The sequence below is a fragment of the Channa argus genome, chromosome 14 (genome assembly GCF_033026475.1).
Source record: "Channa argus isolate prfri chromosome 14, Channa argus male v1.0, whole genome shotgun sequence".
Classification (NCBI taxonomy): domain Eukaryota; kingdom Metazoa; phylum Chordata; class Actinopteri; order Anabantiformes; family Channidae; genus Channa; species Channa argus.
Window position 1 is genome coordinate 20,590,610 of NC_090210.1, and position 19,364 is coordinate 20,609,973.

At 41.9% G+C, this 19,364-nt stretch overlaps 1 protein-coding gene across 4 annotated transcripts in view; it reads right to left on the reverse strand.

Annotated features, from left to right (window-relative positions):
- Nucleotides 1-1,492: 1,492 nt before the first annotated feature.
- zeb1a (zinc finger E-box binding homeobox 1a) overlaps nucleotides 1,493-19,364 on the reverse strand; it is a 50,971-nt gene continuing 33,099 nt past the window's right edge. For 2 of the 4 annotated variants that reach the window (XM_067474354.1, XM_067474355.1), the window contains exons 2-8: nucleotides 15,963-16,148; nucleotides 8,602-8,754; nucleotides 8,100-8,302; nucleotides 7,696-7,816; nucleotides 5,434-7,229; nucleotides 4,777-4,957; nucleotides 1,493-4,655 (exon numbers count right to left, since the gene is read on the reverse strand). In XM_067474354.1, the coding sequence (XP_067330455.1) occupies nucleotides 3,946-4,655; nucleotides 4,777-4,957; nucleotides 5,434-7,229; nucleotides 7,696-7,816; nucleotides 8,100-8,302; nucleotides 8,602-8,754; nucleotides 15,963-16,148 (3,350 nt within the window). In that variant the 3' untranslated portion in view covers nucleotides 1,493-3,945. Of the gene's footprint in view, nucleotides 4,656-4,776; nucleotides 4,958-5,433; nucleotides 7,230-7,695; nucleotides 7,817-8,099; nucleotides 8,303-8,601; nucleotides 8,755-15,962; nucleotides 16,149-19,364 lie in introns of those variants that run through there. The other 2 variants (XM_067474356.1, XM_067474357.1) reach the window with 2 other exon arrangements.

Here is a 19,364-nt window from a genome sequence, read left to right on the forward strand (position 1 = left end):
GCCGGATTGTTTGTTGTAGGATGCATCAAATGTTTTCTGTTGGTGAAAGGTTTGGAATGCAGGCAGGCCAGTTCAGCACCCGGACTCTTCTCCTGCGAAGCCATGCTGTTGTAATGGATGCAGTATGTGGTTTAACACTGTCTTGCTGAAATATGCAAGTCCTTCCCTGAAAGAGACGTTGTTTGGATGGGAACATATGTTGCTCTAAAACCTCTGTGTACTTTCCAGCATTGATGATGACTTTCCAGATGTGTAAGCTGCCCACACCATAGGCACTAATGCCCCCCCATTCCATCAGCTGACAGTTCAAAAGCCTGGATCTCTGATGGTATGGGGCTGCATTAGTGTCCACTCCATAGGCACTAATGCAGCCCCATTCCATGAGAGGTGCAGGCTTTTGAACTGTCTGGTGATAACAGCTGGATGGTCCCTCTCCTCTTTAGTCTACAGGACACGACATCCATGGTTTCCAAAAACAATTTCAAATTTTGATTCATGTGACCACAGAACAGTTTCGCTTCAGACCATTTTAATGAGCTTCGGCCCAGAGAAGGCGGCGGGGTTTCTGGATCGTGTTCACATACGCCCCCTTCTTTGCATGATACAGCTTTAAGTTACATTTGTGGACCTCATGGTGAACTGTGCCCACTGACAATCCCACCGTACCCACCCTCAAGTGGCACTGCAATAAAAACAGGCCTGATTCTCCACAGCACCTCACTGCATGAGCTCAGGAACACTTCGAGAAATCACTGTCTGTCTTTACAATTTTACGTTGAAAATTGTTCCACAATTTTTAGCTGCAGTTTGTCGCAGATTGGTGAACCTCTGTCCATCTTTAGATTCGAGAGACTCTGCCTCTTTGAAATTCTCCATGTTTCTGACCTGTTGCCAAATAACCTAATTAGTTGTCAAATGCTCCATTTATTTTGTTATTTGCAGCAATTACTTTTCCAGCCTTTTGTTGCCCCTGTTGCAACGTTTTTCAGATGTGTTGCTGCCATCAAATTCAAAATGAGCTCAGATTTGCCATGAAATGTTTAAATATTCTCAGTTTCAACATCTGATGTTGTTTATGTTCTATTGTGAATAAAATACAGGTTGATGAGATTTGCAAATCATTGCTTTCTGTTTTCATTTATGTTTTCCACAGCCTGAGAACTTTTCTTGAATTGGGGTTGTACATTGCAGATATACTTACGTAATGTCATCATTGAGTTTTTCCATAATTACGTTCTAAATACTTTGATTTCTACTCTTCATGTACTAGTATTATATGTCCTTGCATCTTGTTGGTCTGTCTAAAGAGTTGTCTTCTAATGTACTGACCATATTGTGATTATGCATTTGCATGAAATCGGTCTCATTTCAAAAAAGACTTTTTGCCAAAAATACTTGGCAAACTGCTACGATCTGCACAAATTCTTTCAAGTGTCCTCTGACATCACATTGTGCGTAACAAGGCAGGGAAAAAATGCACACGACTCAGAAATTCAGTCTTATATTTTATTGTGATGGGGAGTCATAAAAATGGAGCAAACCTAAAATAAAAACAATACAAAAAGACAGTGGATTTACAAAGGGCGTGTAGAGGACAAACAATATGCAGCTTTCAACAGTACAATGGAACAAGTTGGCACAGAACAGAAAACGGGGCGAGGGACGACGAAGTTTAGCTTCGAAATATGAAGGCATTACTCCTCCCTTTTTAATAATCCTTCATTAAAACGGCGATGCTTCATGCTTTTAAAATCAGAGAATTCAGTAGCTTCATTACGACGTAAAGAGTGGATGCACATGTAACAGTTTCTATTTTTCAATTCATTCCTTTTTTTTTTTTTTTTTTTTTAAAGGTTAAAACAGAAGTCATGTTTACAGAATACATGTTTTGTCATTTTTTTTTTCTTCTTTTTTTTTTTTTTTGTTAAAACAAACTTCATCTCCCAGAACCACATTTTGGGATATTTTTTTTTTGTTTGTCTTCAGATTATTTTTCATACTAAAATATATTATTGTATCAATTCAAACTACAGTAATGTACACTACAATGTGTAATAAATAACCATAAAAGAAAATATAAAAATAAGACACATAAATATAAAAAATCTTCTAAAAACTAAATGGGTACATTTAATTTTAATCTGTGAAAAGGGTTTTAATACTGCCATTGTTGGGGAGGGGGAGGACACACAAACTGGGGGAGGGGGGGGAACAAAACGCAAAGATACAGACAAATAGTATGAACACTTTTCGGTAAAACCAACTGAAAACACTTTGACCACATTCACTAATGTTTGTTACCTGAAGTGCGCGACAGTCTGCCACATTTATCATCTGAAAACAAGTGCACAATCTGACCACAACAGTTCAAAATCCTTCCTTTATTTCCAACTGAGCCAACCAGGGGGTCGTTCAGGGGTGTTTTAGCTTCAATGACCTTGATCTACACAAGCTACCTTTTAAGGAAAACATAAAAACTATTGTGAACCTAATTATCTCACGGTTAAAATGCGTCTTTTTTTCTTTTATCCCAAGGTGAGCTCAGTCTGGCCTGACACATTTTGAAGTCTTAGATTTTGAGCTGAAATTTTGATGCTTTTTGTCTAATAAAGCAATTATGTTCGAAGACACATTTTATAGATAAGCTATCCAAAAATAAATTAGTTGATGTCTGCATTTTTCACTATTTAGTCACTGACTAGTCAGTAGAACAACAGATTTGCTGATAATAAAGATTGTTTTTGCTTCAGCCCAAATACTGGTTCTGTATGGTTCAATTACTGATAAAAGCCTAAAAATTATAAGCATTAATTTCCCAAGAGCTTTAAATAACTGACAAAATACTGCTTTTCTGTGCAAGTAAAAAAACATTAGTCAATATGGGTCTTGAGTAAGAATCAGAGCAACATAATACTGGCTACACGTGTGAAAAAGAAATAATACTGTTCAATGGCACTTTTAACAGCACACAGGTCTTGCATAAGGCTGGAGGCATTGGGGCGGAGCAGCAAACGGCTCCATTCCTTCACATACAATATGACTTCATTTACGAGCAAATAACACTGAAACGCTGACTGAAAACTCAAGTCAATCAAAATAAGGAGAAGGTTGGTAGGCGTGTGTTTTGGAACCACGGCCGAGCAGGTGTGGAGGCCGCACCTGTTTAAACTCGGCTGGGCCGCAAAGCACTGACGCCTGATGCTGGCTTTGAGGTTGTGACTCTACCTTCCCTGATAGGACAAATTTGGTTATGGCAAACAGAAGCCACGTTTTCATCCCAGACTCCCCATCCCGCCCACAACCCTCCCCAAGAATACTTTGTTTTCCTTAAGGCTAACAGTCAAAATGAAACCCAAAGTAATGCTAGCTAGCCTAGACAAACACTAAAACAACAACACCTTGCTAGCTAGTGTACATATATAACACTGAAGGGCATACAATGCATGAGGCATGTATCCATAGGTAAACCAGGAATACTGTAGTGCAGAGGTTTTTGTTCGTATAACTCAACAAAATACTGATTTAGGAAACTTCATTGGCAATAAAAAGTTATATAAATCTTTCTCATCTTTACAGGTTAAAATGTTTCAAACAAGAACAAGGTTAGTAACAGTGACAAAAGAAAAAACAAAGGAAACAACCTGCGATGTCTCAGTAACAAGTCTAACAAGTTGATGGGTGGGTTTTGCTTTTAAAATCTGTACTTCTATAAACAATTTTTAACACTGATATTTTATTTTCACAAGAAAAATTCACTGTTTAGTTTTTAGGGTTTTTTTTTTTTTTCAAGTTCAGGCACACCTGGATTTTGTACACAGTAGTGGACCGTTAAAAATCAGGCAACCGCTGTGACTTTCTTTTGATGGCAAGACACAGTTTTGTCTTATTTAACTCTGCTTTTATGACCAACACATTCCACCTGTCCCAAAAAGAGCTTTTCCTTTTTTATTTGGAGTTTGTCGCCACTTCCTCCGTCGGCTCTGTGATGTCTGACAACTCCCTGACGCTTTGCTCTACATTTCCTTCACAGGCTGCCATTCCCTCTGTTTCCAAACCTGCTGCCTCTTCCTTTTCTTCCGATCTTTCATCCACCTCTTCTTCCTCCACATGATCGTCCCCCACCTCAATCTCCACCACATCACACGCAACCTCTTCGTCCATGTTCTCCCCTTCCTCCTCTTCTCTTGTTGCCTCTTCCCCTTCCATCTCCTCTTCGTCGTCGTCCTCCTCGTCGTCATCAAAGTTACCCTCGTAAATCTCGCACTCACCGTCGTCCACCTGTACCACGCGGATGTCGTCCATACACATGGCTTCATCGTCATCCTCTTCCTCACTGTCCCTCTCATCGGAGTCCAGTTGGGAGGGTGGGGTCGTGGTCCGACTGTCTGACTGCGGTCCGGTACCAGAACTGCTTAGCTCCGACTGCACCCTGCGATGCCCAGATCCTGGACTCAAGTCTGGATTCGAACTGTCCTTCTTGCAGTAAGAGTAGCGGTGGTTCATGTGCTGGGAGTATGACCCGGAGTGAGAGAACCGCTTCCCACACTTGTCACACTGGTAGGGTTTCTCACCAGAGTGCAGCCTTGAGTGTTCAATTAGGTGGTGTTTGTGTTTGAAGGCCTTCTTGCAGACGTTGCACTCGTGGGGCCGTTTTCCTGCACATTAAACAAGAGTCAAAATTTTGGAACTGTCTAATCAAGTAGCAGAGTAAAAACTACAACTCAAAACTGGATAGTAGGATAAGAACACTGGTCCGTTCTGATTTCAAGGCATTACCTGTGTGTTCATATTTGTGCCTGAGCAGGGAGCTGCCTTTTTGGAAGACTTTGGAGCAAAGATCACAGGGGTAGACGCCATTTTCCATCCGTCTCTTCTTCATCTGCGTGGCTGAATCAGAGTCATTCTGCTCCTCCAACGTGGACACGCCATCAGAGCTGCTGTCCTGAGGCTTCTCCTGCTGTAAAAGATCATTTAACAAGGCGTGTCAACTGGATGTAATGACTCAAAACACAGGAAAGTTAGCTTAAATTAGTCTGAATCCTGAAACTGTCCGAAATGTGTGAGGGGTGAATGGTATGTGCAAATGTGCTTGTCCTTAAACAGTATCTTCACCAGCTGCAGAGGAGCTGCGCGGTGGTTAACGCTAAACACCGGGGAGGCCTGAAAGTTCGAAGGTATGACTCAATGAGAACAGATGGGGTCCTTACTATTTTATCTGAAATGTTTACTTTGGCTTGATGTGGAAGATTTGACTGACCGCAGAATGAAACGAGATTTAAATGTGCAGTAAAAAAAGGGCAATGTTCTTTAAATTAAAATGTCATTGTTTATTGAAGCTCTAGTACTATCTGAATATATTTAGTTATTCCCCACAAAAAGCCGCTGCCTAACACTATAGTTGTTTTGTTGCCCGTTTTTCCATGTAACACCAACCTTATGGCCATTGAGAACGACAGTCTTTGCTCCACTGGCGTTACCGGTTGTAGTGGCATAGGTGTAGGTGAGCTGGGGGATGAGGATGGTTCGCTTTGTTGCTGTATTGATGGTGCTAAGGCAGCCCACGGTGCCCTGACTAGCGATGGCCACTAATGTGGGCAGTTGTGTAACAATGTTGACAGGTTTTCCGGTCTGAGGCGCGGTGACGTAGATTGTTCTCCCCTGGAGCTGCTCCTTCCTCAGGCAGGTCAGGTTCAGAGGGTGTTCCTGCTGTTTGATGGGAGGCGTAGTTGTTTTGCTTTCCAATGCTGCTGTGATATGCTTAGGAAGGGAGAGGTCAAGTGGCTCTGCCTGGGAGTCTGGGGCCTCTGGGTCTTCTGGCTCGCTTTTTACAATGACGAGGTCCCCAGAGTCGATGCCTACTGATGTGCATTCTAATGCAGAAGTGCTTTCGGATTCTGATGAGGCTTTGCTGGATGTTTTCTGGGTGGTGTCTTCTTCCTCCTCTCCATTCTGATTTGATTGATCTTCTGAAGTGCAAACTGTAGTTTCACTCTTTTTAGAAACTGCTTCACTACGGTGTTTGCCCACATTTTTCCCAGAGTTCATCTTGGCAAACCACTTTTTGACCACATCTACAGGAATACTGATGGTCTCTGAGATCTTTGTCAGCTCCTCCTCACTGGGGTTGGCATTGGAGGCGAAGTAAGTCTTGAGAAGTGACAGGAGGTCTTCCACGGGTGGCTCCTCCAGCGTGACCCCAGCTTCACTTAGCAAAGCAGCAAATGAGGGGTCCAGGGCAGCGGAGTCCACAGCCTCCCCATTGGCTGCTTTACGATGCTGGAGGAGGTGCAACGCCTCCAGGTTATCAGGACAGTCGTCACAAAGTAAACATGTACTGGTGCTGTTGGCTTTTGGCATGTGAGCTGATTCGGTATCGGAAGTCTTAGTGTCGATTTCTGTTTGTGTGGTGTCCCCACATTCTTTGTCTGTGACGGGCACAGATTCTGGCTCAGTCTTGACGATGGTTAGATCAGCCGCCTCTGGTGTTGAGGGTTTGTCAGTTCTGGTGGGGGAAGGGGCTACAGCAGCAGCGGTGACAGCGCAAACGGGAGGAGGGTTGTTTTTGACAACAAATGGTGCAGGCTGGGTAGTGGCAGTGGTGGCAGCTGCGGGACCGATGCTGTAGTTGATGATGATCTTCGTGGTGCCGTCATGATCCACAAAAGCCGGTAGGCTGATAATCTGCTGCTGTGGCTGCTGGACCACAATTCCCTGCTTGCCCTGTGCCACCACTCCGTTGGCTGTACCCAGCACCTGCCTTAGCACATTTCCATCCATTGCAACCTTAAGCACGTTCTGCAAGTCATTCAGATTGATGCTGATAGGTGACACCAGGCCCATTGTGGGCACCACCATAGCCACACCCTGAGGGAGCGCTGCAGATGGCACCGCAGCCGGCTGAGGTGTCCCTCCATTCACCACCCCATTGGAACCAGTTTGGGCTGTTGTCGTTGCCGGCTTGCACTCATGTTCCACAGGTTCAGATTTGATCTGGGTGACAGGGAGCTGCTCCTGGAGGGGTTTACTTTCAGTCTTTTCCTTAAGGACCACACGCGCTGGGGCAATTACAATAGCCGTTGGCGGTGTGGGTTGGTGGGACTTGGCTGGTGGGCGAGAGACACCATTTGGAGGTGCTGCACCCACACACTTCTTACTACTAATGTGGGAGCTATAGGAGCCTGAGTGGGAGAATCGCTTCTTGCAGTTTGAACATTCATATGGTTTCTCACCTAAAAGGGGAACACACATTTGAAATCGTGAGTATTTCATTTCAAACTGTCTTTCCCCTTCAAACACATAAGTTTACATGTTTCTGATATACCACTTTTTGTAGTTTTCTCAGCTTCAATATGTATGGAATTCTGCTTTATTCTACGACTTTGAAGGGACTATGATATTCATATGAGTAACAATGTGCAAGTGTTACTAGAAGTTGTATTTCTGATTAAGGATTTAATAAGTGCAACATGAAATAAAATCTCAAATCATAATGAAAAAAGCTGATAAAGGAAAAGCTAATGAGAAAACACGCACACACACACACACAGGCCACAACTTACTTGAGATGAGTTTGTAGATTTGATACAAACTATAATCAACTACAAATGCAATGATTAAAGCTGTGACTCCCTATCATTTTGAACGCCACCACATTTTGAACACACCACATGGCGTGTTGCCATGGCAGCTGCTCACCACTATGAATCCGCAGGTGCTCCTTCAGATGGTGCTTGTACTTAAAGGCCTTGGAGCATTCTGTACACTTAAATTTGCGAGGTCCACCTTCTGATCCTCCTGTCGATTGGGAAACGTGACGCTGAAGAGCAACAAAACCAATGATAAATAACTTTTTAAAGGCACAGCAAAGACAAAACAATTAAACTGAAGAAAATGAATTGAATATTGGTGATCTATGGAGATATGATGGCTTTACGCTTTATACCTGCCGACAAAAGCAGAATGTTTAAAAATGAACCCCTAGTTCCCCTGTAACAGGCCCTGGTCAATACAACACCAGACCTGATGTTACCATATTTTGGTGCATTGTGCTACTGATTAAACAGTGGTGTCCTGCACTTTGACGTTCTTGGGCCTGTTACCTGCTCTCTGGTGCCCCTGTGGTGGTTCATGTGCCTCTCCAGCTGGGAGCGGTAGGTGAAAGTGTAGCTGCAGTGTGAGCAGCTGTAGTTGTCCTCGCTGGTCTCGTGGCGGTACTTGATGTGCTCCTTCAGCGAGGCGTTGCGTTTGTAGCCCCGGGAGCAGTAGGGGCAAGTGTGCAACTGGGGGAAGGAATGTGGTGTGCCTGTGGTAGAGGCAAGGTGAGATACTTAGAGGGGGATTAGTGAAGGTCTCCGACTTTCATGGGACACATTCTGTTCAGTGTGTTTAAGGCTCTACAATCCGTGGACACAAATGTTGGGATTCATGTGGGTGACTGTACAGAGTTCAACCAACTCTTGCAGACTTAAGAATTTTACGCCACAGATGCTGGACTGTATGAAGAACGCATGACTTAATAATGGAGGCAAAATTATTGTCTTTACCAAATACAGAACAGATACTGGAAAATAGGGCAGTGGTCTATTTGTAGGTCAATGTTACCATTTTCATCAGCGCCCCCAGTCTCTGCTGGACTCTGCTCGTCCTCAGGTGCCTCAGGGTAGATGATAGCTGTGTCTCCCTGCTGGAGAATTTCCTCCACTAGAGCGTCCTTCTCAGCCTCCTCTTCTTCCTCTGATACACACTCCTCTTTCACTACAAACGCATAGAAGGAGAGCCTTACTGCATCATCCTACTCCAAGCTTCAGCTGAGAAATCTTCCTAAGCCACTAGAGAGCGCCATTGGGCTTTTCATAAATTGTAGAACTTGAAACAATTTGTGAAATGGGTCATAAATGAGGAGTTTTTATTCCTAAAATGAATGCGTTTAGAAAAACGTTTTTTCAGAATTGTTAAGACAAGACTCTCTCAGAATCCTGGAGGAGACTCAAAATCTTAAATATTTATTTCCATAAAACTCACTGCTGACATTCTGAAAGTTCGAAGATCTGTTTAACAACATTCAAATGCTAATTTAACTCACTCTTTTAAGTTTTAGGCATTTGCTAAACACTGGAAACATTGTGCACCTATAAAATGGCACGAAACTGCCACACTTTCTAAGATTCAAAGTAAAAAGAACAGCTAAAAGCATTTCTTTCCGTATATAAATATGTTTACATTACAATTTTAAAACCACTTCAAACTATTCCACAAAACTAGGAGCTTGTTCCATAAACCTTTGCAAGTGCTGAATTATTTAGCAGGCTAAAGTTAGGAATAGGAAATGTCAAACTGTTGTTCATGTAATGCCTGAACCAGAACTAAGCTCCAATAATATTTTTGTTTTTCCCTAAGGGACATTTCAGGAAAAAGCATCTGAAATTAAGAAAACTTCAATACAGCTCAGTCCACCTGCAGGAAAACAGTCTTGATACATTCTGTACGTGTTTCCCTTAATCTCTATCATGAGTGTCGTGATGAATAATTAAATCACTGGGTTTGATATTAGAGAGGTACCTCAGAGGAAAGTGATGCAGGGATGTAATGACAGTATGGCACTAACAGTCTATCTTCATCCAACACTTCCTCTCAATAAAAACAAACCTAAGGTAGGAGACATGTAGTAATACTGTCAGGAATACTTTTTTCCATCAGAGGGTTTAATGTACTGCCCAAATGGTTACAGAGAGAAACCTATGTAATAATAAGCAACCTGGTTCTCCATATTATTGCAGCAGATCAATAATCATATTTTCTCCCTGCCCATGACCTTATTTTGAAAGCATTGCTGGCTGATTTTAAATGTGGTAGAGAAAGAAAACTCTCTGTCCCCATCTGCAATTTTCTGTCATGCACATGCATACTTATAAAAAGCTGATTAGGCACCTGGTTGCTCCATATAAATGGTAGATAAATCTATTGTGATAATCAGGTGCGTCCAATCCCCTAGTCCCCTCACATGTAATTTAAGGAATCAGCTTACTGGAAAAAGCTTGTTGTTACCTGATTAGTTTAATGGATGGAAAAACATTACAAGTGTCTTTTTTTTATTGCAAGTACTTTGCACCTTTTGTTTTGAAAGGTCCTATCTAATTAAACCTCCTTCCATTCCCATTCTCATTAATAGTGTCTTACTTGTTGCTTTTGACAGATTTGGTTGTCAACAAAATCTACAATATGGGCAAAGAAAAGTTACTTCACTTCCTGTGTATAACTTTAATAAGAACAAGCAGAGAGGTGAAACTGAACAGCGTTGATAAAGCATTTTAAAATGTAGACAGGAAGGCTTCCAAAGACGACGCCTCTTCCTGCTGGCCTTGTCAGGGACAGGTGCAGCTGTGTGTGTGTGTGTGTGTCTTAGTCTGCAGGCTCTGCAATCATAGCAGCAGTCATAAAAAGACAGGCGTTAATGTAGAGTGTGTGTGTGTGTGTGTGTGTAAAATAGAGTTGGGCCCACTACAAGCCTTGTTAAACCTCATTTTAAAAAGATCTTAGCTTCCCATGATCTCATCCAAAAGCTTTCCAAATCTCTCCTTCCCACCTCCCACCTCCCACCTCCTTGCTCATGCTCAGTACCTCCCCCTTCCTCTGCCGCTTTGTATTCTCATCTCTACCCTTGTTTTCTTTTCACTCACTCTTTCTTCCTCTCTTGGAAGTGGGTTTAAAGTGCAAATTATAATTGGGTTCCAAGAAAATTGACAAATGAAAATTGAGGTTTTTCCACTATCAATGTGAGTGAAACAGCTGGTGGTGCTCTTTTTTTTCACTTGGCTTTAAACATTAAACAGTGAAGAGGGGGGGTTAGACATGATTTTGTAATTTAGCTTCCTGCCCACACTTAGCTGTTTAGTTAAAAAAAGGTTTTTATTTGTAAAAACAGTTTAGTGCTGGTAATGCTGATACATGAGCACAGTCAAAATTAAACTGTAATTAAAAACACGTATAGTAGGATTATTAATGTAGATGTTTATAAAACCTACCTGAGAGTGCAACATGGATTCTCTACTGATTTAAAAAGTAGTCTGCAAAGTGTACTTAATAAAGTCTCACTGTTTTCCACTTTAAATACCATTTTGTTCTTTTACGTCCCCCCCCCCCCCCCGCTTACTTTCCTTCCATCCTTCCATGTCTCTACCTTCTCTACCCTCCACGATCCTCTCCATCACTCTCAATCATCACCAGACTTCTGTCTCCATTTTCTCCTTTAACTCTAACTCCATCTCTCTCGCTCTCATCATTATCTCTTCATTACTCTTTCTTCTGATCCTCCTTCCCCCTATTCTGATACACCTCTCTGCATATTTTCCCACCACACTCTACAATTACGCTAAATGCCTCACAAAAAATGAGTATCAGTAATGAGGACCAGGACTCTGCAACACAAACACATGTGGAATATCACAATGGAATGAAAACAGGAAATCATGTGGTTCACACACACACACACACACACACACACACACACACACACACACACACACACACACACACACACCAACAGAAGTATTCACAAGCACACACTGTGCTCCTCTACCTTGCCAGAACCTGTCACTGTGAGTCCGTGGTGAATTTATAAGGCAGGATGGATAGGAGCTGCAGTGCAGCCCAGACTGAAGGGGAGTAACAGAGTCTAATCTCTCACCAGAGGGCCAAGTCAACACCAGCTGCTCTCTCTGTTTTCTCCTCTCGCCTCAGACAGAGAGGAAATAAAGGAGTAAAAGTCAGACAATCCAAAAATATCACGTCAAGTCTTTGAAGGGCTCCCTCTGTGGCTCTACATTGCTGCAACGTTTCATGACTTTTCCATGATGTCCCTCCAACACGCGAGGTGCTCTTCCCCACACATTCACTACGTTTGTCCTTCCTGGTTTGTTAATATTTTCCTAAAGGAGTAAACAGGTTGGTTTCTACCGCAGGTGCAGATAGTTTCATGAATACATGACTCAAACCAAATATATCATGTTCCCCAACCGAGACTGACTTAAAATCCCCCCCACTCACAAAAAATCAGATTTCCAGACTTTCACAATTTAAGTACAACCACACCATTTGTAAATTCTGCATTTTTCCAGAAATGAGGCAGTCTGTTGGTCTGTATGTATGTGTCATATTAAAATGTCAAAATAAGCCCTATTATGAATTTAAACAGTGTTGATTAAATGGGGCTTAAGTACACACACTACCGGTTTACTGCCGTACATATACCTGACAGTAAAATATACCTGACAGAAAAATACCTGACGGTAAAAGTCAAGGCTGAAAATCATTCAGAAAATAAACTCCCTGCTCAACAATCCATATTGTAATACACTCCCACAACTTTACATTCAAATGCTCTAACCATCAATAAATAGTAAAAAGTCCTTAAAGCATCAACAGAAATTTACTTCCTTTTCAAAAGGACACAAAAGAAATTCCAGCTGCTTGATTTGAGACATGCACCGACTCTGTTAGCACTGTTCTGAGGCTGATCTTTGAAAGGACTCAACTCAAATACACCTTTTCAACATAAGCAAATATAAGTAAAGTGAACAATTACTCATCATCGTTGTAAGAGTTGATGGAAGACTAAGGCCCTGTTGAGTCAGAGGGCTTTCTTGGGTCGTGTCACTGCTTTTTGTTGGGGCCAACAATCAATATATTAAAGGCTGCTGAACACACATTCATCATCACATTCATCAATTATCTAAATGTCAGCATAAACAATGGGCAAGCAGATGAAACTTGCTGTGAGGGTGAGAGGTTGATGGACTTTGTGTGTGTGTCTATCTATCTATCTATCTATCTATCTATCTATCTATCTATCTATCTATCTATCTATCTATCTATCTATCTATCTATCTATCTATCTATCTATATATACACACACACCAAAGTTTAAAAACAGTTTTTTACATTGCCTCAAACATACAGTATCTTAAAAAGTTTTGTACTGCAGGTTTTTGTCTGCCAGTAATACAGGCTATGGTCACACTGGCGTCTAAAAGCCGTAGATACTCAGCTACAACATCGGAGAGGAAGAGGAGGCCTACAAAAGCTAGTTTGACCACCACAACCACCACCACCAACAACAAACTCAGCTGTGAACTATCCAAAGAAGATTTGCTAATACATCAAAGTGAGCAGAGAACCTCCCCCTTACTTCAAACACTGAGACGAGGTTTTCAGATGATATCTGCAGTTGGATACTTAGGAGGAAAAGAAAGGAACAAAGTGAAAAGAATTGTGAAAAAGGCAAGTGAGGTGGAAGAATACAAGAGATGAAAAGGGATCAGTGACTGTAGGGAAATAGCAAGTGAGAGAGAGAGAGAAAAACAAAGTGAAAGAGCGAGCGGCGCTTATGAGCACCACTCACACCATGTAAGGCTTTATTCAGCAACAGTGAAACAGGCCTTGAGAGCAATATCTGAGTGTCACATTCTCAATGTCTCCATGGTTTTAGTATTTCCTGCTTGACTGTAACTAACTGCTGTTGAGATGAAGGCAGATGCTTGCGTGGGCTGAGCTGTTTGCGGGGAATCAGGATTAAAAGGACATTGAGAAGCACTGTAAACACAAGTCAATCAACCTCTGCTGTTGAATGCAGACTTGGTTCTGCCCCTGCTTATTAAATTTTGTGTTACTTTCGCAGTTTGGATAGTATGCTAAAGTGTGTCCTGCTTGTTAAAGTGTCCTTGTATGGGAAAAGAAGGTAATCTTTCAAGCTTACTTAATTGACAGCATGTGGAGGTTTAAATTCAAGAGTTTTAAAAAAAAAACCTTTTTCGAGCTGTCTGGAAGTGAAACCAAAACCAGTTCACAAAACAAGGACATAAAGTTGACTTCTGCCCACACTTCCTGCAGCCGCTGTAATGTCTGAAACCTCGAATGGACAATTTAAGACGAAGGAAATTGGCAAATTGATTAACAAGTGAAATAAGGTTCAAATGTGCTCAATTAAACGGATGCATGACTATACCTGCATTAATCCACAAGTGGACATGCCGTGCAAATAAAGCCTGTTTTCACTGACGACCAAGAAGCCGTTTAGCTGACTCAAGTCCCCACAGTCACACACACATTCCCAGCTGTGCTAATGAGGGAACTCATTAAACATTATTTCACTAATACCTCAGTCAACTCTCCCGTCTATAATGAGCACATGAAAAATATGTGAATTCAAATGTAGAATGATAGATTTGCCTTTAGGATGTGGTGATGTGCGGGCGGACAGAAAAAGCAGAACATCTGGCTTTGCAGGCGAGCCGGCGTTCCCCAGAGGGGGCGGGGAGGGTGGAACTAATCTAATCAAAGAGAGAGCAGGTAGACGGACACACGATGTAATGCATCCTGCGCTCTAAATCATCAACGGTGAAGAATAAACCTCTATATGCTATGTGAAATCATTCATGGTGCAGGTCAACTTGTGAGATGTAGTCAAATATCAATTGCAACCTGTGTCAAACTGAATTTACAAGGCACGATGTAGTCGTACAGATAGACATGCTCTGCTCTGCAGCTTCATGGGCAAGTATGGGCTACATCATTTCATGGTGTAAATATGGGTCGTATCAGCAACTACGTGATCTGTCTTTGGTCACAAAGCTCTAAATAGACTGCTGGGGGATGTCCATACCAGTACAATGTAAACTGGGAGTTTGGATCGACCAGCCATTTTCATCTCAAAAGTCTCATTCCGCTCTTCACATCACCACTTTCTGAGCCGTGGCTCACTATGTCACTGCATGCTGTGTGTAGTACAGCACACTGTCTCTTATATTACTGTCATACCAAACAATAAAGCTGTGGAAAAAAAGAGGTTGAGCTTTTTGTACAGACAGTTGAACTGGGTAATGGGATCAAGCTCTGCATTATAAAAAAAAAAAGAGTGTTAGCCTGGAATGTCTGGGATTTATCCAGGTTTGTTGGATGGGAGAGCTGGAGATTATAGAGGAAAACCTGTGCGTGACTGCCAGCAAGATTATGTATTATTTAGGCATAACCGAAGCCTGTCTGTACCTCAGACGTGTACTTTCCCCCTTTTATTCCCCTGCTGTTTCCCTATCTGCCTACCTTCCACATGCTCTCATGGCTTGGATTCCCTGGTTGGTTTTTGATCACTCTTCGCTTTCACTTTCTGTTGATCTGAAAATGTCACAGCATGCTGAGCTGGGACTGTGTTGAGCTGACGTGGGCTTCCAGCTTTTTCTACAACAACAACACTGGCAGCAGAATGCTTAGTTGATGTGTTTTCATCCTAGAAGCATCTTGCCATCACATTATTTAATTAAGAGGTAAACACCTAAAATTAATAATTAATAAAATGAATAAATAAAAAAGCACTGTATGTCTGTGTGCATGCGTAGGACTGTTACATAATAATGCACAGCCAACTCGGTGAACACAGTCTTTGTGCTGATTTGGTTCCACTTGATAACGTTTGTGTTGATGATGTCACCACCAGTTCTAATAGACCTGCTTAAACATGAAAGTCAACCCATGATCACAAACAGATGAAATTACTACTATAGACTGAGCTCACTCCTCCAATTATCTTTATATCCTGTAAAGGTCATTTACATATATGAGAGAGGAATAATGCTCAACATATGGACATTTTAGTACAAATTGTTCCCCATCATTACACTAAGTGTCCTAACAGCAGGTTTGTTGATTCCCTTCTTCAGGCAGGTTCAAAATAGAAAAAAATAAATCTGTGCAGTTCATAGACACGTTCTTATCTTCCTTACGTATTACTACTACTACAAAGTAAAATGGGGCAAAAAGAACTTGTGCACTGCTGAGAAAGTAAACACATTAAACAAACCTTCGCAGGAATAACCGGTAATAAGATCAGGTGATGACTGACATACATGTTCTTTAAATATATTGCACATAAAGGAAAAATATAACCCATATATGTGTCTATGATAGCATCTCACCTCCGTTCCAGGATCCATTGTGGGGTAATACTGTCGTTGTGGCATCATGGCTGTCCTTGTCCTGTGGCGTGGTCGCATCAGTATTGGTGACCTCAGGCTCCTGCAAGCTGTCCTCCTCCACAATGTGTAGCTTATCCTCATCATCTGAGTCTGAACTGGCCTCCAAGCCATTGTTGAAGTTTGTCACTATAGTGAATAAACAAAGAGCAGGGACATGATGTACAATGTGTATATGAGCATTTGATTTCCACATCTACATATTTCAGCTCACTAGTTGTCCTAGTTCACATGAGCCAGCAAACTGCTGCTGTAATCAGTGTCTGATTTGCATCTGGGAAGCAGAACTGGCGGCATTTAGTGTGATCGGCATCTTTTTTTTGAATCAGTCCAGTCACATCTTTTGAAAGTGAACCCTTAACTCTAACAGTGTTGTACCTTTCTCAACAAGGTTTGACACTAATTTTAGTTGGACATGGTGGCGTCTGAAATACAAATGTATGTCACTGTGTGGTTGTTACCTTAGCAGTGACAAAAAAACCAACTAAACAGATTTAACAGAAATGTGGATCCACAAAAAGCTGCACAGCACAGGCTCCGTCCACCCGCCTCAGCCGTAGACAGCAGGAGAAAGGAGATGCACTAAGACGTGGATTGACAGATGGAAAAGGGAGGGTGAACATGTTGCTTAAAATGAGGGAGAAGAGTCAGAGTTTTTCACATGCTATAACACAGGCTTGTCATTTGTTGATACACCTTAGGGTGAAAGAGGGAGCGTTTGGTTTGGGGCAGGGGATCACCCTGTTTATAAAAATATGATAGAACCGCGGTCACATAAGAATGAGATAACATATGGGTCAGTATATGGATCGTTTTCTAAAAAGGATTAATCGTGCAACCCTAGAAAATCTTCAAGGGGAACATTTTGTTATCAAATTGCATGTTCTGACACTGAAAACTGAAATTTGCCCAAAACCAGAAGACTACTAAACTGATATCAAACCGTGCAGAGGGTTATCCACATAACATCAATCAATCTCTGAGCCACAACTTCCCTCCCTTCATGTACACTGTGAAGAAATAAAATAGAACAACCTGCAGCCTGTTTATCAGCCTCAGAAAGCAAATCTATTTTACACTCGGTGCTGCAGTCAGTGAGTTTGTCTGTGGGCCACTGCTTCTTAATGGAAACTCACAGTGAAAAATGGACCAAGTAGATGGGTGTGAATGAACTTGGGGAGGTGTGTGTGTGTGTGTGTTTACCGGAAAATGATTTATGTGGACATACAAAGTTGCAAATGCCTTTTCACTGTTTGCATGTGTGCATGTACGAGTGTGTGTGAGCATGAGTGAGACCATATGTATATGAGTACATAAAAGTGTGCATATGTTTGTCTGTGTGTATCCTCTCTGCAGGAAAGCTGTGCAACTTGGCAGAGGTGCTGAGGATGCCTAATGAGGAAGAAAGCTGTTTGTTCACAGGTGACAGGTGCACACATATACACAGACGCGCACACACCCACAGGTCCCAAACCACAGCTCTCTACGTGTTTAGTTCTGCACCTCTGCTTAAAATGGGAAGCTTTTTCGGGTATTGCCGTTAACTGTACAAAAACTGCAGACCAGATGACACACACCTAACGTAACGCACCTATATCTACCCTGTGCGTGCACACATGCTCTTGTGTCACCCCTCGAGAAGAGATGTGGTGCTTCCTGGAGATGACTTTGTCAGTGCTCCAGACAGAGAAGTCGAGCTGGGAATGTAAAAATGTGTGTGTGTGTGTGTGTTGAGGGGGGTGAGATCGATGCACGTCTGGATCGATGTAAGAGGCTGGGTGAGTCATGGAGTGGAACAAAAAGAAAGGAGGGTTTAGATATATGCAGAATGTCAACGACAAAATACTGCATGATAAGAATTGAAAAGTGCATTTCAAAATGCAAGTCCTCGTATTTGTGCTTGGTCTGAGAAATGTTGTGTGTATATAGCTAAGCTGCCTCTTTAGTAACATTACATTTGATTACCTAAATATTAACTTGAGCTGTGAAGTTCATATCTACATGCCAGACACTCAGTCAAAACACACCCCTACTGCAGCCGTCCAATAAAGTCCTAAAAAAAAAAACTGGGTCTCTTCGTTTAGACAAACACCAATATTAACCAGACAAGCATGTGGCAGTGACAATAATAGAAAGGTCTACACTTTCAGATAAACCACTGTCTGTTCTACACATCAGAGGCCGCCTATTGCAAACTGAGTTCTTCTCAACAGAGCGGCCAGGAGGGCTCAGCGGCCAGCTGAGCTCCAGATAACGCAGAAGAGTGGAGGAGGAGCTACTTAATAAAAGCTTAGGGAGGAATCATACACATGTAATTTCCAAGTATTACTCTTCTGGAGATTTTGGTCAATGTTCAACAACTGGTGGAATAATAGCTCATGTGCACTGATGAGTAAAATGCAATTTATTGTAGCAAGTTTCAATTATTCTTACACATTGTAATTAAACAGTTGTGATGGTCAGTTTCCCAGATGCTGTTTATTTTCACACCTTGTACAATTCTGGAATAATAAAGAAAAAGCCATTTAATTTTTTCAAGTCTTTTCAAGTGTTTATGAATTGTAAACAAATCTACATTAGTCAAGATCTGAAACATTTAAGAGATGAACATGCTTCAGATATGTAATTCTAATTAAAATGTAGAACTACACCAACCCTAACATCCTACATTACAAAGTGGTGATGTAAGAATAAGTATATCTGTTTGACACACACACACACACACACACACACACACACACACACACACACACACACACACACACACACACACACACACTCCTGTAGTGCCAAACAGCAAGCCAGCGTTCTGTCCTGAATGTAGTAACATTAGATCTTTTTGCTCCCTTGTTCCCTTGGATTTGATTACACACTGATCAGGTTAGAAGACATGAGCATGGTGTGTGTGGTTTAATGATATTAGATTTCAGGATTTCTGGGTCGTGTAGACCGTGAGTAACTTCTCAGTGCAATTTGGAGAAGCAAACCTTCTCCTGCTTTGGTACAGAATCATTTGAAAAGTGCTAGAGGACACCCGGATGATTAATGACACGTAAACAAGATGAGAGAGCAGCTCAATGCGACTACAAATGGTCCAGAGATGCATATTTTCTGCTAACTCTGCTTTATTGGCTACAGGGACGTTAACATCAGGCAGAGGGCAGCACTGAGCAGAGTCAGCCTGACAAACAGACTTCACTGCTTACCAATGTGTGTGATCTAAACATAGCTACACACACCTGCAAACACTTTTTCTTATATTTAATGTGCATTTTTTGTTGAAGAGAGTTACTGTGGTGGGGAAAGGCCGAGACAGACCTGTCCACATCATTATGACAATGTGTC